Raw genomic sequence first — 20,475 nt, forward strand, 5'->3', positions numbered from 1 at the left:
ATGAAAAAAATAAAATAACTAAAAATAAATAAAAATAAAAAAGGAATAATTAACTAATTTAAAATTAGATTAATGATTAAAACAGTAATTTCGTTGAAATGAAATGATTCTGGATTAAAAGAAATTTAAATAATCATTAACTAGTTGAGAATGAATTTAAGTTAATTCGAACTGTCACAAAGAGATGGCGCTAGTTATGGGGGGATTAATTTAAAATTATAAAATTAATAAAAATAAATAAATAAAAACCCCATTTTTACTAATTCCTCTTTTTTATAATTAATAATATCAATTATATAATACATCATTACCCTGTTTAATTATTATTATTATTTATTTTCACTATCTATCTACCCCAATACTTAAACAATCACATTAAACAAGACTAGTTAAAACTTGCTAATGAACCAAAAAAGCTCTAAAACCTACATAACTATTTACACAAAAAAAAAAAATGTTAAATAAGAAAAAAAATCTGGAAACTCAATTTGATTCCATTAGTTTCTTTTTCCATTTTGGTTCTCTTAAAGCAAAGAACCTCTTTGGCATAATAAGTAAGTTAAAAAATAAATAGGGAAGTTGGGGTTGAGAAAAAGCTTTTTTATGCCCCCTTGAACGAATACGGAGCTGCTTTTGCATCGCCCACGATATCGATGTCACTCTCGCACTCGCTTAGATCGGAATCATGCGAATTTATGCTCGATGTCGTTTGTCGTCCGTATTGGGTCGATGTCGACTTTTGAGTCTCATTGGGTCTGCTCGAAAAGTCCACGGGAGTTTCTAAACAGAAAAGAATACGAAAATGTTTACATTGAATCGGTTAAAAAAGTGAAAAGAAATCAAAAACGAATATGAAATCGTCGGCAAATTTCGAGTCCTTCGGGAGCTCGTTAAATTCGAATTAAACGTTGTATTCGACGGGACAAACTATACGAGAAGGGATTTAAAGGGGTTTATCGAGGTTTATTGAGGTTTATAGAGGATTTTCTTTGTTCCCCGGGGCGTAATAAACCTCGTGTAGTAAATAGGGAGGGTGTAGTTTTTGTAAGAGGGAGTTAAGGATAAGTATCCTATTACAAATTGGTTCGCTTTTGGTCTTTAGATCAAATCAAGTTTTAAAGGAATGAGTTAATATAATTATTTGTAATAATTTCGGTGATATCCCTAAAGAAACTATCAAATTAATAAATCAAAAATAAAACGAAATGTTCAAAAAACCATATTAGTCGAGTTTTTAAGAGTTATGATGTGATATGTGTGTCAAATTGAAGCTTAAAGATTCTAGATTATGATGATATATAAAAAGTAATAGATTTTATTATTGAAATTTCCAGGAAAAATTGTTTAAGAGGAAATTGTCAAATTATAAATCAAAAATAAAACGAAATTTTCAAAAAACCATATTAACCGTGTTTTTAAGACTTATGATACGATATGTATGTCAAATTGAAGCATAAGGATTCTAGTTTATGATGATGTATAAAAAGTATTAGATGATAATATTGAAATTTCCAGGAAAAAATTGTTTAAGAGAAAATTGTCAAATTATAAATCAAAAATAAAACGTAATTTTTAATAAACCACATCAGCCGTGTTTTTAAGAATTATGATATGATATATATGTCAAATTGAAGCATAAGGATTCTAGTTTATGATGATGTATGAAAAGTATTAGATGATATTATTGAAATTTCCAGGAAAAAATTGTTTAACAGAAAATTGTCAAATTATAAATCGCAAATAAATCGAAATTTTCAAAAAACCATATCAGCCGTGTTTTTAAGAATTATGATATGATATGTATGTCAAATTGAAGCATGAATATTCTAGTTTATGATGATATATAAAAAGTATTAGATAATATTATTGAAATTTCCAGGAAAAACTTGTTTAAGAGTAAATTGTCAAATTATAAATCAAAAATAAAACGAAATTTTCAAAAAACCATATCAGCCGTGTTTTTAAGAATTATGATATGATATGTATGCTAAATTGAAGCATAAGAATTCTAGTTTATGATGATGTATAAAACGTATTAGATGATATTATTGAAATTTCCAGGAAAAAATTGTTTAAGAGGAAATTGTCAAATTATAAATCAAAAATAAAACGAAATTTTCAAAAAACCATATCAGCCGAGTTTTTACGAATTATGATATGATATGTATGTTAAATTGAAGCTTAAAGATTTCAAATTATGATGTGATATAAAAAGTATTAGTTAATATTATTGAAATTTCCATGAAAAAACTGCTTAAGAGGAAATTGTCAAATTATAAATCAAAAATTATACGCAATTTTTAAAAAACCATATTAGCCGTGTTTTTAAGAATTATGAGATGATGTGTGTGTCAAATTGAAGCACAAGAATTCTAATTTATGATGATGTATAAAATGTATTAGATGATATCATTGAAATTTCCAGGAAAAGATTGTTTAAGACGAAATTGTCAAATTATAAATCAAAAATAAAACGAAATTTTCAAAAAACCATAGCAGACGAGTTTTTAGGAATTATGATATGATATGTATGTCATATTGAAGCATGAATATTCTAGTTTATGATGATATATAAAAAGTATTAGATAATATTATTGAAATTTCCAGGAAAAACTTGTTTAAGAGTAAATTGTCAAATTATAAATCAAAAATAAAACGAAATTTTCAAAAAACCATATCAGCCGTGTTTTTAAGAATTATGATATGATATGTATGCCAAATTGAAGCATAAGAATTCTAGTTTATGATGATGTATAAAACGTATTAGATGATATTATTGAAATTTCCAGGAAAAAATTGTTTAAGAGGAAATTGTCAAATTATAAATCAAAAATAAAACGAAATTTTCAAAAAACCATATCAGCCGAGTTTTTACGAATTATGATATGATATGTATGTTAAATTGAAGCTTAAAGATTTCAAATTATGATGTGATATAAAAAGTATTAGTTAATATTATTGAAATTTCCATGAAAAAACTGCTTAAGAGGAAATTGTCAAATTATAAATCAAAAATTATACGCAATTTTTAAAAAACCATATCAGCCGTGTTTTTAAGAATTATGAGATGATGTGTGTGTCAAATTGAAGCACAAGAATTCTAATTTATGATGATGTATAAAATGTATTAGATGATATCATTGAAATTTCCAGGAAAAGATTGTTTAAGACGAAATTGTCAAATTATAAATCAAAAATAAAACGAAATTTTCAAAAAACCATATCAGCTGAGTATTTAAGAATTATGATATGATATATATGTCAAATTGAAGCATAAGGATTCTAGTTTATGATGATGTATAAAAAGTATTAGATGATATTATTCAAATTTTCGGGAAAAAAATTTTTAAGAGGAAATTGTCAAATTATAAATCAAAAATAAAACGAAATTTTCAAAAAACCATATTAGCCGAGCTTTTAAGAATTATGATATGATATGTATGTCAAATTAAAGCATAAGAATTCTAGTTTATGATGATGTATAAAAAGTATTAGATGATATCATTGAAATTTCCAGGAAAAAATTGTTTAAGAGAAAATTGTCAAATTATAAATAAACAATAAAACGAAATTTTCAAAAAACCATATCAGCCGTGTTTTTAAGAATTATGATATGATATATATGTCAAATTGTAGCATAAGGACTCTAGTTTATGATGATGTATGAAAAGTATTAGATGATATAATTGAAATATCCATTAAAATAATGTTTATGAGAAAATTGTCAAATTATAAATCAAAAATAAAACGAAATTTTCAAAAAACCATATTAGCCGTGTTTTTAAGAATTATGATATGATATGTATGTCAAATTGAAGCATAAGGATGCTAGTTTATGATGATGTATAAAAAGTATTAGATGATATTATTGAAATTTCCAGGAAAAAATTGTTTAAGAGGAAATTGTCAAATTATAAATCAAAAATAAATCGAAATTTTCAAAAAACCATATTAGCCGTGTTTTTAAGAATTATGATATGATATGTATGTCAAATTGAAACATAAGAATTCTAGTTTATGATGATATATAAAAAGTATTACATGATATTATTGAAATTTCCAGGAAAAAATTGTTTAAGAGGAAATTGTCAAATTATGAATCAAAAATAAAACGAAATTTTCAAAAAACCATATTAGCCGTGTTTTTAAGAATTATGATATGATATGTATGTCAAATTGAAGCATAAGGATGCTAGTTTATGATGATGTATGAAAAGTATTAGATGATATTATTGAAATTTCCAGGAAAAAATTGTTTAAGAGTAAATTGTCAAATTATAAATCAAAAATAAAACGAAATTTTCAAAAAACCATATTACCCGTGTTTTTAAGAATTATGATATGATATGTATGTCAAATTGAAACATAAGAATTCTAGTTTATGATATGATATAAAAACTATAAGCTAATATTATTGAAATTTCCAGGAAAAAGTTATTAAAAAAGAAATTGTCAAAGTATTAAATCAAAAATAAAATGAAATTTTCAAAAAATCATAGTGTATGTGTTTGTAAGAATCATGATATGATATCTATATGTTAAATTGATGCTTAGAGATTCTACCTTATGATGTGATATAAAAACTATAAGATAATATTACTGAAATTTCCAGGAAAAAGTTATTAAAGAAAAAGTTGTCAAATTAATAAATCAAATTAATAATGAAATTAAAAAAAAAATTAAGCTTAAAGATTCTAGATTATGAACCGGTGTTCGGATTAATCGTGGTTGTGGTTTATACATTTTATAAAAATTAATTTATGTATTTTAACAACAAATTCTTTACATACTTCGCCACGCCTAATTTCTTTTCGAAAAAAAATCGCTCCCTCTTTCTTCTAAATAATCAGGTGAGAATGCAGTAAACGACAATGGAACCAGGTAGATAGAACTCTATGAACAACATTACTACATTACAACAAATACTAAATGGATATTTTGACCACAAGGTATACATAAGTATACCAGGATGTAAAGAACCAAAGATTTAAGATCTATAATAGACTACATCATAATATAACAAAATCCAGCAATAGAAGTACATGACGTAAAAGTCTGGAGAGGAGCGACATGTGGGTTGGATCACTTTCTGCTTAAATTGCGTTTTGACATGAAATATGGAAAACAGGAAGAGAAAAGTACAGAGAAGGCAAAACTGGAAACGACAACGAGAAACTACTACAATATAGACAGCTTGAAAACCGACTCTACAAACTACGATTAGCACAGAAGCTGAAGCGACAAATTATTGCCACGACAGAAGAAACCTACGAGGAACTAAAAGGCAAAATGTATGAAGCTGCCACAGAAGCATTAGGTATATAATGGAAAGCTACAAGAAAGTAATAACTGGTGGATTGTTACAGAAGTGACAGAAATTATATCTTAAATGGTTGGACACGAACAATGCTATAGCTAGATATAGATATACAGCCAAAAAAGAAATAAAAAACTGAAAAATAAAGCATAGAACACGAAATGTGCAAACATAAACTCTAAAATAGGAACGAATTCATGTAGACCAGTACAATAAAGATGTAATGAGGAAAGTTGGCAGAAGAAAAAAGCAATAAAGGCAATGCATTCGATTCCGTGGAATAACAACCTAACGATACAAACAAAGAAAAACATTTTTAGGGCCATTATAGAACCATTAATGACGTATGGGTCAGAAGTATGGGTGAGAGACAAAGACACAACTCGAAGACTGCTAGCATCAGAGATGATGTTTTGGAAAAGATGCTGCCAAAGAACCATGTTGACAAAAAGCAAAACAGGTAGGCCTAGGAAAAAATCGATACAGAATATCAATATGGAGATGGAGAGGAGAGGACTGGTGAAGGTGACTAGAATGATAAGAATAAAAAAATGTATGTTAGATTGGAGCGTAAAACTATATATATTATATATTCTTTAAAAGAATATAAATCGTTTATTTAAGAAATTACATCAGATAAACACGTCTTTAGGCCTTAAGAGTCGATGCGTTGAAGGTTAAAAGATGGGACGAAACGAGAACTTGAAGTTAAACGCCAATTAACCGGGAACAGTTCCTGGTCTAATGAAGGTGAATCGTACACGCTTTGGGGATTCTCGGGCGGAGAAGTTCCCTTCTTGGTCGGCTTCCTCGGAAGGGGGGACGGAATGAGACGACTTGCTAAAATCTTAACATCGGCCAATTAGAAACAGGGCTAATTCGATTTCGCCAAGTTCCCCGTTGTGTCTCCGACCCTCCAGACAAGTTACACGACCGAGGCCACTTTGCATTTCCAGAAACTTTAGGTCGTTCGAATATTTCTAACACTAATTTATCGAAAACTTATAAACTACATCATTTTTAATTCATTATTTTCTGTGTCACTTTTTTAATTAGTATTTTACCAGGGAAAAGCTGGCCAATACAATAAACTCACAAAAAAACTCAAAACATAGCTTAAACAGTTTACCATATTCTTAAAAACATGAAGCTTTAAAAAGTCGTATCTTCCGTATTTATAGGAACTAAGAAATGATTTATATCTTGAATTAAAGCTGAAATTACTCTCTTTAAGGGCATATAAAGATTTATAAGATTGTCAATAAAATTTTGAAGAAACCACGTTTTTAAGATAAATCTAAAAATTGCTCGTTTTAGAAAATTTCTTCAAAAACGTAAAAATTTAATAAATCGTATCTTCCGTATTGATAGGATCTAAGAAATGATTTATATCTTGAATTAAAGCTGAAATTACTCTCTTTAAGGACATATAACGATTTATAAAATTGTCCATAAAATTTAGAAGAAACCACGTTTTTAAGATAACCCTAAAAATTTTTCTTTTTAGAAAATTTCTTCAAAAACGTCAAACTTTAATAAATCGTATTTTCTGTATTTATAGGAATTGAGAAATGATTTATATCTTGAATTAAAGCTGAAATTACCCTCTTTAAGGACATATAAAGATTTATAAGATTGTCCATAAAATTTAGAAGAAACCACTTTTTTAAGATAAACCTAAAAATTGCTTGTTTTAGAAAATTTCTTCAAAAACGTCGAAATTTAATGAATCGTATCTTCCGTATTGATAGGAACTAAGAAATGATTTATATCTTGAATTAAAGCTGAAATTACTCTCTTTAAGCATATATAAAGATTTATAAGATCGTCCATAAAATTTCGAAGAAAACATAATCATAAAGATTGCTCGTTTTAGAACATATTTTCAAAAACGTTAAACTTTAATAAATCGTATTTTCCGTATTTATAGGAATTGAGAAATGATTTATATCTTGAATTAAAGCTGAAATTATCCTCTTTAAGGACATATAAAGATTTATAAGATTATCCATAAAATTTAGAAGAAACCACTTTTTTAAGATAAACCTAAAAATTGTTTGTTTTAGAAAATTTCTTCAAAAACGTCGAAATTTAATGAATCGTATCTTCCGTATTGATAGGAACTAAGAAATGATTTATATCTTGAATTAAAGCTGAAATTACTCTCTTTAAGCATATATAAAAATTTATAAGATCGTCCATAAAATTTCGAAGAAAACATAATCATAAAGATTGCTCGTTTTAGAACATATTTTCAAAAACGTTAAACTTTAATAAATCGTATTTTCCGTATTTATAGGAATTAAGAAATGATTTATATCTTGAATTAAAGCTGAAATTATGCTCTTTAAGGACATATAAGGATTTATAAGATTGTCCATAAAATTTAGAAGAAACGACTATTTAAGCTAAACCTAAAAATTGCTGGTTTTAGAACTTTTCTTTCAAAACGTCAAACTTTATTAAATCGTATCTTCCGCATTTATAGGAACTAAGAAATGATTCATATCTCGAATTTAAGCTGAAATTGTTCGCCTTAAGCACATATAAAGATTTTGAAGATCGTCCATAAAATTTAGAAGAAAACAATTTTTTAAGATAAACCTAAAAATTGCTCGTTTTAGAACTTTTCTTTAAAAACGTCAAACTTTAATAAATCGTATCTTCCGCATTTATAGGAACTAAGAAATGATTCATATCTCGAATTTAAGCTGAAATTGTCCTCTTTAAGCACATATAAAGATTTTTAAGATCGTCCATAAAATTTTGTAGAAAACAATTTTTGAAGATAAACCTAAAAATTGCTGGTTTTAGAACTTTTCTTTCAAAACGTCAAACTTTATTAAATCGTATCTTCCGCATTTATAGGAACTAAGAAATGATTCATATCTCGAATTTAAGCTGAAATTGTCCTCTTTAAGCACATATAAAGATTTTTAAGATCGTCCATAAAATTTTGTAGAAAACAATTTTTAAAGATAAACCTAAAATTGCTGGTTTTAGAACTTTTCTTTCAAAACGTCAAATTTTGATAAACCGTATCTTAAGCATTTATAGGAACTAAGAAATGATTTATATCTCGAATTTAAGCTGAAATTGTCCTCTTTAAGCACATATAAAGATTTTTAAGATCGTCCATAAAATTTTGAAGAAAACAATTTTTTAAGATAAACCTAAAAATCGCTGGTTTTAGACTTTTCTTTCAAAACGTCAAATTTTGATAAACCGTATTTTCAGCATTTATAGGAACTAAGAAATGATTTATATCTCGAATTTAAGCTGAAATTGTCCTCTTTATGCACATATAAAGAGTTTTAAGATCGTCCATAAAATTTAGTAGAAAACAATTTTTGAAGATAAACCCAAAAATTGCTGGTTTTAGAACTTTTCTTTCAAAACGTCAAACTTTATTAAATCGTATCTTCCGCATTTATAGGAACTAAGAAATGATTCATATCTCGAATTTAAGCTGAAATTGTCGTCTTTAAAAGCACATATAAAGATTTGGATGATCGTCCATAAAATTTAGAAGAAAACAATTTTTTAAGATAAACCTAAAATTGCTGGTTTTAGAACTTTTCTTTCAAAACGTCAAATTTTGATAAACCGTATCTTCCGCATTTATACGAACTAAGAAATAATTCATATCTCGAATTTAAGCTGAAATTGTCCTCTTTAAGCACATATAAAGATTTTTAAGATCGTCCATAAAATTTAGAAGAAAACATAATCATAAGAATTGCTCGTTTTAAAACATTTCTTTAAAAACGTCAAACTTTAATAAATCGTATCTTCCGTATTTATAGGAACTAAGAAATAATTTATACCTCGAATTAAAGCTGAAATCGCCTTCTTTAAGTACATATAAAGATATATAAGATCGTCCATACAATTTTGAAGAAAACATAATCATAAGAATTGCTCGTTTTAGAACAATTCTTCAAAAACGTGAAACTTTAATAAATCGTATCTTCCGTATTCATAGGAATTAAGAAATGATTTATACCTCGAATTAAAGCTGAAATCACCCTCTTTAAGCACATATAAAACTTTTTATGATCGCCCATAAAATTTTGAAAAAAACATAATCAGAAAAGTTGCTTGTTTTAGAACATTTCTTTAAAAACATCAAATTTTAATAAATCGTATCTTCCGTATTTATAGGAACTAAGAAATGATTCATATCTCGAATTAAAGCTAAAATCGCCCTCTTTAAGCACATATAAAACTTTTTAATATCGTCCATAAAATTTAGAAAAAAACAATGTTTTAAGCCACCACTTACCATGATTTTGTTCGTTTTTCGTTGAATTCGAGCTCGATTTATCCTCCTGAATCTTCCTCATTTGCTTCTTATGTTTCATCCGTCGATTTTGAAACCAAGTTTTCACCTGCGTCTCACTTAAACTTAAAGCTCCCGCCAATTCCACCCTTTCCGGCGTCGATAAATATCTTTGAGCTGCGAATCGTTTTTCTAAACCTGTTTTTTTAAAACAATAATAATCAAATGATTTTTTTAATATAAATCTAATCAACCTGTTAATTGAGGGTCACTAAAAACCGTCCTAGCTTTTCTTCTTCTACAATGTTTTAAAGCGTTTAAGGAAATTTCAGCTGATGAAGAACCGAATAATGCGTGGTGAAAAGGAATTCCTTAAATAACATCAATAACGTTAATAATTCTTTTTAGTTTTTTTTTAGGATTTTACCTTGTGTTAGAAAATAAGGATCTGTCATTGAATTTTTGTAAGGCGTTTGAAGGTAAGCTCCTAAAGCGCCCATTACTTGAATATATTGGTTTTCACCGCTTTGGATCCCTTGCATACTACAACTTAATCCGTTTTGTATCATTGACCCCGGTTGGAAATAACCATAATTTCCGGAAGATGATTTTTCGGAGGTTAATCGCTTTTCCTCCCTTGTAATTGGGTGGTGATAAACGTCGTCGGATTTTGAAGTGTATATCTTATCGGAGCCGGATTCGTCCGATTTCTGTCTGTATAAAATGTCCTCGATTAAAAACGAGGTTCTATTTTGGTAGTTTTGACTCAAATTCGATGAATCCAATTCGTTTTGAGTCGAAAATTCGCTTGCATGGTGATCCATCTTATAAATTATTAACCCCAAAAATCCAATGTTGCATTAAATCGTCCCAAAATGATTGAAATCGATTATTACCTTTGATTGCTTGTTGGGAAAGTAACGAGTTTTAATCTAAAAAGATAAAAAGAAATCGTCGATCATCTCAAGAACTAAAAGTGATTTTTCAAAACGGCTTGTTGCATTAAAAAGAGGATACTTTAATTAATAATTGGTGAAATTTCCACAAGGATCCTTCAAGAAATTAAATTTAGAGCGAATTTTGAAAGTTATCGATGAAAATTGCAACATCGAAAATTTGATCAAAACTTCAAAAATTGTTTTCTCAAAAACTAAAAGTTATTTTTCAAAACGTGTTGGTTCATTGAAAAGAGAACACTTTTATTAATACTTTGGCAAATTTTCATACTCATATTCCAAGAAATCGATTTTATACGAATTTTTAAAACTTAATCGGCGAAAATTGCAAAATTCGAAAAAATTTTCGATCGTTTCAAAAATGTATTTCTCAAGAACTGAAAGTGATTTTTCAAAACGGCTTTTTGCATTAAAAAGGGGATGCTTTAATTAATAATTGGTGATATTTCCACAAGTATCCTTCAAGAAATTAATTTTATAGCGAATTTTGAAAGTTATCGATTAAAATTGCAACATCGAAAATTTGATCAAAACTTCAAATATTGTTTTCTCAAAAACTAAAAGTTATTTTTCAAAACGGGTTGGTCCATTGGAAAGAGGACATTTTAATTAACAATTTGATTCATATTCACATTCAATACAATGGATTTTATACAAATTTATAAAGCAAATTAAATACTAAGGACATTTTTAAACTTTTGTTGAAGTTCAATGATTTGTGATAAATAGCTTTTTTGGAAAATTATTGTGAAACTCTCACCGTTTATTAATTAAAGCATCCCCTTTTTAGAAATCAAGTCCGTTTTGAAAAATCTCGTTTCGTTTTTGAGATATTAATGTTTTAATCCAATTCGATTTTAATATTTTTAAATTTTTATTGATTAAGTTTAATAATTTGTGAAAAATCGCTTTTTTGGAAAATTATTATGAAACTCTCACCGTTTATTAATTAAAGCATCCCCTTTTTAGAAATCAAGTCCGTTTTGAAAAATCTCGTTTCGTTTTTGAGATATTAATGGTTTAATCCAATTCGATTTTAATATTTTTAACTTCTTATTGATTAAGTTTAATAATTTGTGAAAAATCGCTTTTTTGGAAAATTATATTGAAACTCGCATCGTTTATTAATTAAAGCATCCCCTTTTTAGAAATCGAGTCCGTTTTGAAAAATCTCGTTTCGTTTTTGAGATATTAATGTTTTAATCCAATTCGATTTTAATATTTTTAATTTCTTATTGATTAAGTTTAATAATTTGTGAAAAATCGCTTTTTTGGAAAATTATTATGAAACTCTCACCGTTTATTAATTAAAGCATCCCCTTTTTAGAAATCAAGTCCGTTTTGAAAAATCTCGTTTCGTTTTTGAGATATTAATGTTTTAATCCAATTCGATTTTAATATTCTTAAATTCTTATTGATTAAGTTTAACAATTTGTGAAAAATCGCTTTTTTGGAAAATTATTATGAAACTCGCATCGTTTATTAATTAAAGCATCCCCTTTTTAGAAATCAAGTCCGTTTTGAAAAATCTCGTTTCGTTTTTGAGATATTAACGCTTTAATCCAATTCGATTTTAATATTTTTAACTTCTTATTGATTAAGTTTAATAATTTGTGAAAAATCGCTTTTTTGGAAAATTATATTGAAACTCGCATCGTTTATTAATTAAAGCATCCCCTTTTTAGAAATCGAGTCCGTTTTGAAAAATCTCGTTTCGTTTTTGAGATATTAATGTTTTAATCCAATTCGATTTTAATATTTTTAATTTCTTATTGATTAAGTTTAATAATTTGTGAAAAATCGCTTTTTTGGAAAATTATTATGAAACTCTCACCGTTTATTAATTAAAGCATCCCCTTTTTAGAAATCAAGTCCGTTTTGAAAAATCTCGTTTCGTTTTTGAGATATTAATGTTTTAATCCAATTCGATTTTAATATTCTTAAATTCTTATTGATTAAGTTTAACAATTTGTGAAAAATCGCTTTTTTGGAAAATTATTATGAAACTCGCATCGTTTATTAATTAAAGCATCCCCTTTTTAGAAATCAAGTCCGTTTTGAAAAATCTCGTTTCGTTTTTGAAATATTAATGTTTCAATCCAATTCGATTTTAATATTTTTAGATTTTTATTGATTAAGTTTAATAATTTGTGAAAAATCGGTTTTTTGGAAAATTATTATGAAACTCTCACCGTTTATGAATTAAATCATCCCCTTTTTAGAAATCAAGTCCGTTTTGAGAAATCTCGTTCCGTTTTTGAAATATTAATGTTTTAATCCAATTCGATTTTAATATTCTTAAATTCTTATTGATTAAGTTTAACAATTTGTGAAAAATCGCTTTTTTGGAAAATTATTATGAAACTCTCACCGTTTATTAATTAAAGCATCCCCTTTTTAGAAATCAAATCCGTTTTGAAAAATCTCGTTTCGTTTTTGAGATATTAATGTTTTAATCCAATTCGATTTTAAGATTCTAAAATTTTTATCGATAAAGTTTAATAATTTGTAAAAAATTGCTTTTTTGGAAAATTATTATGAAACTCTCACCGTTTATTAATTAAAGCATCCCCTTTTTAGAAATCAAGTCCGTTTTGAAAAATCCCGTTTCGTTTTTGAGATACTAATGTTTTAATCCAATTCGATTTTAATATTTTAAAATTCTTATTGATTAAGTTTAATAATTTGTGAAAAATCGCTTTTTCGGAAAATTATTATGAAACTCTCACCGTTTATTAATTAAAGCATCCCCTTTTTAGAAATCAAGTCCGTTTTGAAAAATCTCGTTTCGTTTTTGAGATATTAACCTTTTAATTGAATTCGATTTTAACATTTCTAATTTTTTATTGATTAAGCTTAATAATTTGTGAAAAATCGGTTTTTTGGAAAATTATTATGAAACTCTCACCGTTTATTAACTAAAGCATCCCCTTTTTAGAAATCAAGTCCGTTTTGAAACATCTCGTTTCGTTTTTGAGATATTAATGTTTTAATCCAATTCGATTTTAATATTTTTAAATTTGAATTGATTAAGTTTAATAATTTGTGAAAAAGCGCTTTTTTGGAAAATTATTATGAAACTTTCACCGTTTATTAAATAAAGCACCCCCTTTTTAGAAATCAAGTCCGTTTTGAAAAATCTCGTTTCGTTTTTGAGATATTAATGTATTAATCCAATTCGATTTTAATATTTTTAAATTTTTATTGATTAAGTTTAATAATTTGTGAAAAATCGCTTTTTTGGAAAATTATTATGAAACTCGCATCGTTTATTAATTAAAGCATCCCCTTTTTAGAAATCAAGTCCGTTTTGAAAAATCTCGTTTCGTTTTTGAGATATTAATGTTTTAATCCAATTTGATTTTAATATTTTTAAATTTTTTTTGATTAAGTTTAATAATTTGTGAAAAATCGTTTTTTTGGAAAATTATTATGAAACGCGCATAGTTTATTAATTAAAGCATTCCCTTTTTAGAAATCAAGTCCGTGTTGAAAAATCTCGTTTCGTTTTTGAGATATTAATGTTTTAATCCAATTCGATTTTAATATTTTTAAATTTTTATTGATTAAGTTTAATAGTTTGTGAAAAATCGCTTTTTTGGAAAATTATTATGAAACTCGCATCGTTTATTAATTAAAGCATCCCCTTTTTAGAAATCAAGTCCGTTTTGAAAAATCTCGTTTCGTTCTTGAGATATTAATGTTTTAATCCAATTCGATTTTAATATTTTTAAATTCTTATGGATTAAGTTTAGTAATTTGTGAAAAATCGCTTTTTTCGAAAATTATTATAAATCTCTCACCGTTTATTAATTAAAGCATCCCCTTTTTAGAAATCAAGTCCGTTTTGAAAAATCTCGTTTCGTTTTTGAGATATTAATGTTTTAATCCAATTCGATTTTAATATTTTTAAATTCTTATGGATTAAGTTTAGTAATTTGTGAAAAATCGCTTTTTTCGAAAATTATTATGAATCTCTCACCGTTTATTAATTAAAGCATCCCCTTTTTAGAAATCAAGTCCGTTTTGAAAAATCTCGTTTCGTTTTTGAGATATTAATGTTTTAATCCAATTCGATTTTAATATTTTAAAATTTTTATTGATTAAGTTTAATAATTTGTGAAAAAGCGCTTTTTTGGAAAATTATTATGAAACTTTCACCGTTTATTAAATAAAGCACCCCCTTTTTAGAAATCAAGTCCGTTTTGAAAAATCTCGTTTCGTTTTTGAGATATTAATGTATTAATCCAATTCGATTTTAATATTTTTAAATTTTTATTGATTAAGTTTAATAATTTGTGAAAAATCGCTTTTTTGGAAAATTATTATGAAACTCGCATCGTTTATTAATTAAAGCATCCCCTTTTTAGAAATCAAGTCCGTTTTGAAAAATCTCGTTTCGTTTTTGAGATATTAATGTTTTAATCCAATTTGATTTTAATATTTTTAAATTTTTTTTGATTAAGTTTAATAATTTGTGAAAAATCGTTTTTTTGGAAAATTATTATGAAACGCGCATAGTTTATTAATTAAAGCATTCCCTTTTTAGAAACCAAGTCCGTTTTGAAAAATCTCGTTTCGTTTTTGAGATATTAATGTTTTAATCCAATTCGATTTTAATATTTTTAAATTTTTATTGATTAAGTTTAATAGTTTGTGAAAAATCGCTTTTTTGGAAAATTATTATGAAACTCGCATCGTTTATTAATTAAAGCATCCCCTTTTTAGAAATCAAGTCCGTTTTGAAAAATCTCGTTTCGTTCTTGAGATATTAATGTTTTAATCCAATTCGATTTTAATATTTTTAATTTCTTATTGATTAAGTTTAATAGTTTGTGAAAAATCGCTTTTTTGGAAAATTATTATGAAACTCGCATCGTTTATTAATTAAAGCATCCCCTTTTTAGAAATCAAGTCCGTTTTGAAAAATCTCGTTTCGTTTTTGAGATATTAACGCTTTAATCCAGTTCGATTTTAATATTTTTAAATTCTTATTGATTAAGTTTAATAATTTGTGAAAAATCGCTTTTTTGGAAAATTATTATGAAACTCGCATCGTTTATTAATTAAAGCATCCCCTTTTTAGAAATCAAGTCCGTTTTGAAAAATCTCGTTTCGTTTTTGAGATATTAATGTTTTAATCCAATTCGATTTTAATATTTTTAAATTTTTATTGATTAAGTTTAATAATTTGTAAAAAATTAATTTTTTGGAAAATTTTTATGAAACTCTCACCGTTTATTAATTAAAGCATCCCCTTTTTAGAAATCAAGTCCGTTTTGAAAAATCTCGTTTCGTTTTTGAGATATTAATGTTTTAATCCAATTCGATTTTAATATTTTTAAATTTTTATTGATTAAGTTTAATAATTTGTAAAAAATTAATTTTTTGGAAAATTTTTATGAAACTCTCACCGTTTATTAATTAAAGCATCCCCTTTTTAGAAATCAAGTCCGTTTTGAAAAATCTCGTTTCGTTTTTGAGATATTAATGTTTTAATCCAATTCGATTTTAATATTTTTAAATTTTTATTGATTAAGTTTAATAATTTGTAAAAAATTAATTTTTTGGAAAATTTTTATGAAACTCTCACCGTTTATTAATTAAAGCATCCCCTTTTTAGAAATTTAGTCCGTTTTGAAAAATTTTGTTTCGTTCTTGAGATATATTTAACTTTATATTTTAACTTTAAAAATGTTTGAAACTTTGATTATTAATTAAAGTACGATCTTTCCAACAAAATTATCCGTTCTCAATAATTTTTAAGATACACCCTTTCAAAGTTTTTAAATTTTTTGTTCATTTTTTTTAGAACTTACCTCTTACAACAAAACCCTCCATTATTATTAAACAACTCTTTCGCACCATTAAAATAAACCAAACTAAAAATCACTTTTTCAAAAATCACGTTTGCTTTGGCGATTCCGAATACAAACTGGGGGGCTATTTGGGGTTCTGCCACCGCCTTCGAATTTGCGACGCCGACGCCGCCACCCCTCGCAATCCTTCGCCCCGCCTCGACGCCGCCCTTCATCGCATCCCCCGGCATCATCCCCTTTCTCATCGCCACAGAATTGAGTCTCTACACCATCCTGCACCCTCTTCGAATCGGATGTATCCTTAAAGCAAACATACAAGACGATAATAACCCGTTGATGGGATTGATTGGGGATAATTGGTTGGGATAAATTCGTTAAAATTTGAATTAAATTTAACCATTTAAAAAAAAAATTATTTAAGTATGTGTGTTTTGATAAAAACGTGATTTATCTGGAATCTAAGATTTTTTTAGATCAATTTTAATTCGAGATTTTAAGTGGGTTTTTAATTATAGGGGTGGTTTTAAAGTAATGCTTATTTTTTTTGGGTTTATTTTAGGTACAACATAACACAAAGGATTAAGGTGGGTGGGGGGGACGTTCGATATTGATTTATTTAAAAATGGCAGCATTCGGTGTGCCCCTTCCCCCCAAATCGGGGAGTGTACGGCCGCAAATGGTTCCATAACGAACGGCATTCTTCGGCGAAAATTTCCAATAACTGGGCAATTTTCGCTCGCTCGCTTCTCGCATATCCCCCCGATAGGGGGGGGCGAATAATCCATATTGCGATCAAAACCAATTTTCAAAGCATCTCCACGTGAGGCGATGAAAATCTAATAAAAACATCATTGAATTTCCAATCAAGCCCCTTTTTTCGAGGGAAAATTTGTTAGAAAATATTGTTATTATCGGGTTACATTTTCAAAGTGATATCGAATTTCACCCCGCATAAACGACTCGATTAGAACAACTAAAGGTTAATAACGGGTCCCCACTAAAATGATGAACACCGCAAAATGTCACAACAACGTCGTTGTTGAAAATGTCACCTAGTGAATGTCAAAGTCAAATAATATATCGCATATTATTCTCGGTTCCCCCCACCTCCCCCGAAATGCTGTACACAATCCATCTTCCCTTAATGTACCGCATATTGCTCTCTAAATGTCCAATTTGCAACCCCCGAGATCCCCTCGTCATCTCGCTTTACTTCCATTGGTCGGTTTCCAAGGGATGCTTTTGGGGCGGTGGGGTGTGGACACGCCTTTAACGGCGTTGCCACGTCTACAATGCGATTTCGGGACACAAACTGCCGGATTAATTGGGTAGAGAGCGAAAATTCAATGTTATTAAAAAATTTAGTAATTAATTAATTCAAATAAAAAAATTTATATAATATAACATAAAATATATATATATATAATAGAAGTTGAAACATGATATTCTCGTTTCCGGTGTTGTTCGAGTGCCTCTTGATTTTACAATCCCCAATTAAGGGGGCAAAATCTCCAGATTTCCGAGGGGTTGACAAGGTTAAATGTTTCGGGAGAAGATAATCGATTTTCTACCTCATTTTTATTCGATTATTTCTACTTTTTTTATTTTATGCGATAAATTAAATATATCGTGGACTAAAAGCATTGGAATGCTTTTAATATTATTTTTAAGTTAAGCCGCACGAAATGAAGGGTTTTTTATTAGAAAGCTATGGAATTTTGACAATATTTGTATCAAAAGTCACATTTCGATGACATTTTAATGATTAAATTTACAGTTTGACATTCCAATTGACATGTCAACCTCAATTTTTGCTACCAATTGACGTTTTAACTGTCAATTTCGGGCATGTACCATCATAAGTAGAATTTAATGTCAAAAGTCACAACTGAATGACTTCTTAATGATTAAATTTACAGTTCGACATTCTAATTGACATATCAACCTCAATTTTTGCTACTAATTGACGTTTTAACTATCAAATTTGATCATTTGAGCATCACAAGTAGATTTAATGTCAAAAATGACGTTTAAATGACATCTTAAGGATTAAATTTACAATTTTGTTACAATTTGGCATTCTAAATGACATGTCAACCTCAATCTTTGACACCAATTGAAGTTCTAACTGTCAAAATGATAGCTTAAAGACAAAATTGACAATTTGACATTCTAAATGACATATTTATCTTATTTTCTGCTATCAATAAATTTGATCATTTTGCATCACAAGTAGAATTTAATGTTAAAAATGACGTTTGAATGACATCTTAAAAATTAAATTTACAATTTTGTTATAATTTGGCATTCTAAATGACATGTCAACCTCAATGCTTGCCACCAATTGAAGTTCTAACTGTCAAATTTGATTATTTTGCCTCACACAAAGATTTTAACGTCAAAAGTGACATCTAAATGATAGCTTAAAGACAAAATTGACAATTTGACAATCTAAATGACATATTTACCTCAATTTTTGCTACCAATTGACGTTTTAACTGTCAAATTTGATCATTTTACATCACAAGTAGATTTTAATGTCAAAAATGACGTTTGAATGACATTTTAAAGATTAAATTTACAATTTTGTTACAATTTGGCATTCTAAATGACATGTCAACCTCAATCCTTGCCACCAATTGAAGTTCTAACTGTCAAATTTGATTATTTTGCCTCACACAAAGATTTTAACGTCAAAAGTGACATCTAAATGATAGCTTAAAGACAAAATTGACAATTTGACAATCTAAATGACATATTTACCTCAATTTTTGCTACCAATTGACGTTTTAACTGTCAAATTTGATCATTTTACATCACAAGTAGATTTTAATGTCAAAAATGACGTTTGAATGACATTTTAAAGATTAAATTTGCAATTTTGTTACAATTTGGCATTCTAAATGACATGTCAACCTCAATCCTTGCCACCAATTGAAGTTCTAGCTGTCAAATTTGATTATTTTGCCTCACACGAAGATTTTAACGTCAAAAGTGACATCTAAATGATAGCTTAAAGACAAAATTGACAATTTGACATTCTAAATGACATATTTACCTCAATTTTTGCTACCAATTGACGTTTTAACTGTCAAATTTGATCATTTTACATCACAAGTAGATTTTAATGTCAAAAATGACGTTTGAATGACATTTTAAAAATTAAATTTACAATTTTGTTACAATTTGGCATTCTAAATGACATGTCAACCTCAATCCTTGCCACCAATTGAAGTTCTAACTGTCAAATTTGATTATTTTGCCTCACACAAAGATTTTAACGTCAAAAGTGACATCTAAATGATAGCTTAAAGACAAAATTGACAATTTGACATTCTAAATGACATATTTACCTCAATTTTTGCTACCAATTGACGTTTTAACTGTCAAATTTGATCATTTTACATCACAAGTAGAATTTAATGTTAAAAATGACGTTTGAATGACATCTTAAAAATTAAATTTACAATTTTGTTATAATTTGGCATTCTAAATGACATGTCAACCTCAATCCTTGCCACCAATTGAAGTTCTAACTGTCAAATTTGATTATTTTGCCTCACACAAAGATTTTAACGTCAAAAGTGACATCTAAATGATAGCTTAAAGACAAAATTGACAATTTGACAATCTAAATGACATATTTACCTCAATTTTTGCTACCAATTGACGTTTTAACTGTCAAATTTGATCATTTTACATCACAAGTAGATTTTAATGTCAAAAATGACGTTTGAATGACATTTTAAAGATTAAATTTACAATTTTGTTACAATTTGGCATTCTAAATGACATGTCAACCTCAATCATTGCCACCAATTGAAGTTCTAGCTGTCAAATTTGATTATTTTGCCTCACACGAAGATTTTAACGTCAAAAGTGACATCTAAATGATAGCTTAAAGACAAAATTGACAATTTGACATTCTAAATGACATATTTACCTCAATTTTTGCTACCAATTGACAGTGTAACTATCAAATTCGGGCATGTACCATCATAAGTAGATTTTAATGTTAAAAGTCACATTTGATTGACATCTTAATGATTAAATTTACAGTTTGATATTCTAATTGATATGTCAACCTCAATTTTTGCTACC

The 20,475-nt window shown here is 27.5% G+C and overlaps 1 protein-coding gene across 1 annotated transcript; it reads right to left on the reverse strand.

Moving 5' to 3' along the window:
• Positions 1–315: 315 nt before the first annotated feature.
• On the reverse strand, positions 316–16,463 carry LOC111420241 (brain-specific homeobox). The gene is made up of 5 exons (XM_023053193.2): positions 16,375–16,463; positions 10,027–10,531; positions 9,854–9,970; positions 9,603–9,797; positions 316–780 (listed from the first exon to the last, which is right to left on the reverse strand). Exons 2-5 carry the CDS (start codon positions 10,421–10,423, stop codon positions 602–604), a joined length of 888 nt encoding a protein of 295 aa, XP_022908961.1. The 5' UTR covers positions 10,424–10,531; positions 16,375–16,463; the 3' UTR covers positions 316–601.
• Between the last annotated feature and the right edge of the window lie 4,012 nt (positions 16,464–20,475).

This window comes from Onthophagus taurus, unplaced genomic scaffold (assembly GCF_036711975.1).
Source record: "Onthophagus taurus isolate NC unplaced genomic scaffold, IU_Otau_3.0 ScKx7SY_15, whole genome shotgun sequence".
In the NCBI taxonomy this organism is placed as follows: domain Eukaryota; kingdom Metazoa; phylum Arthropoda; class Insecta; order Coleoptera; family Scarabaeidae; genus Onthophagus; species Onthophagus taurus.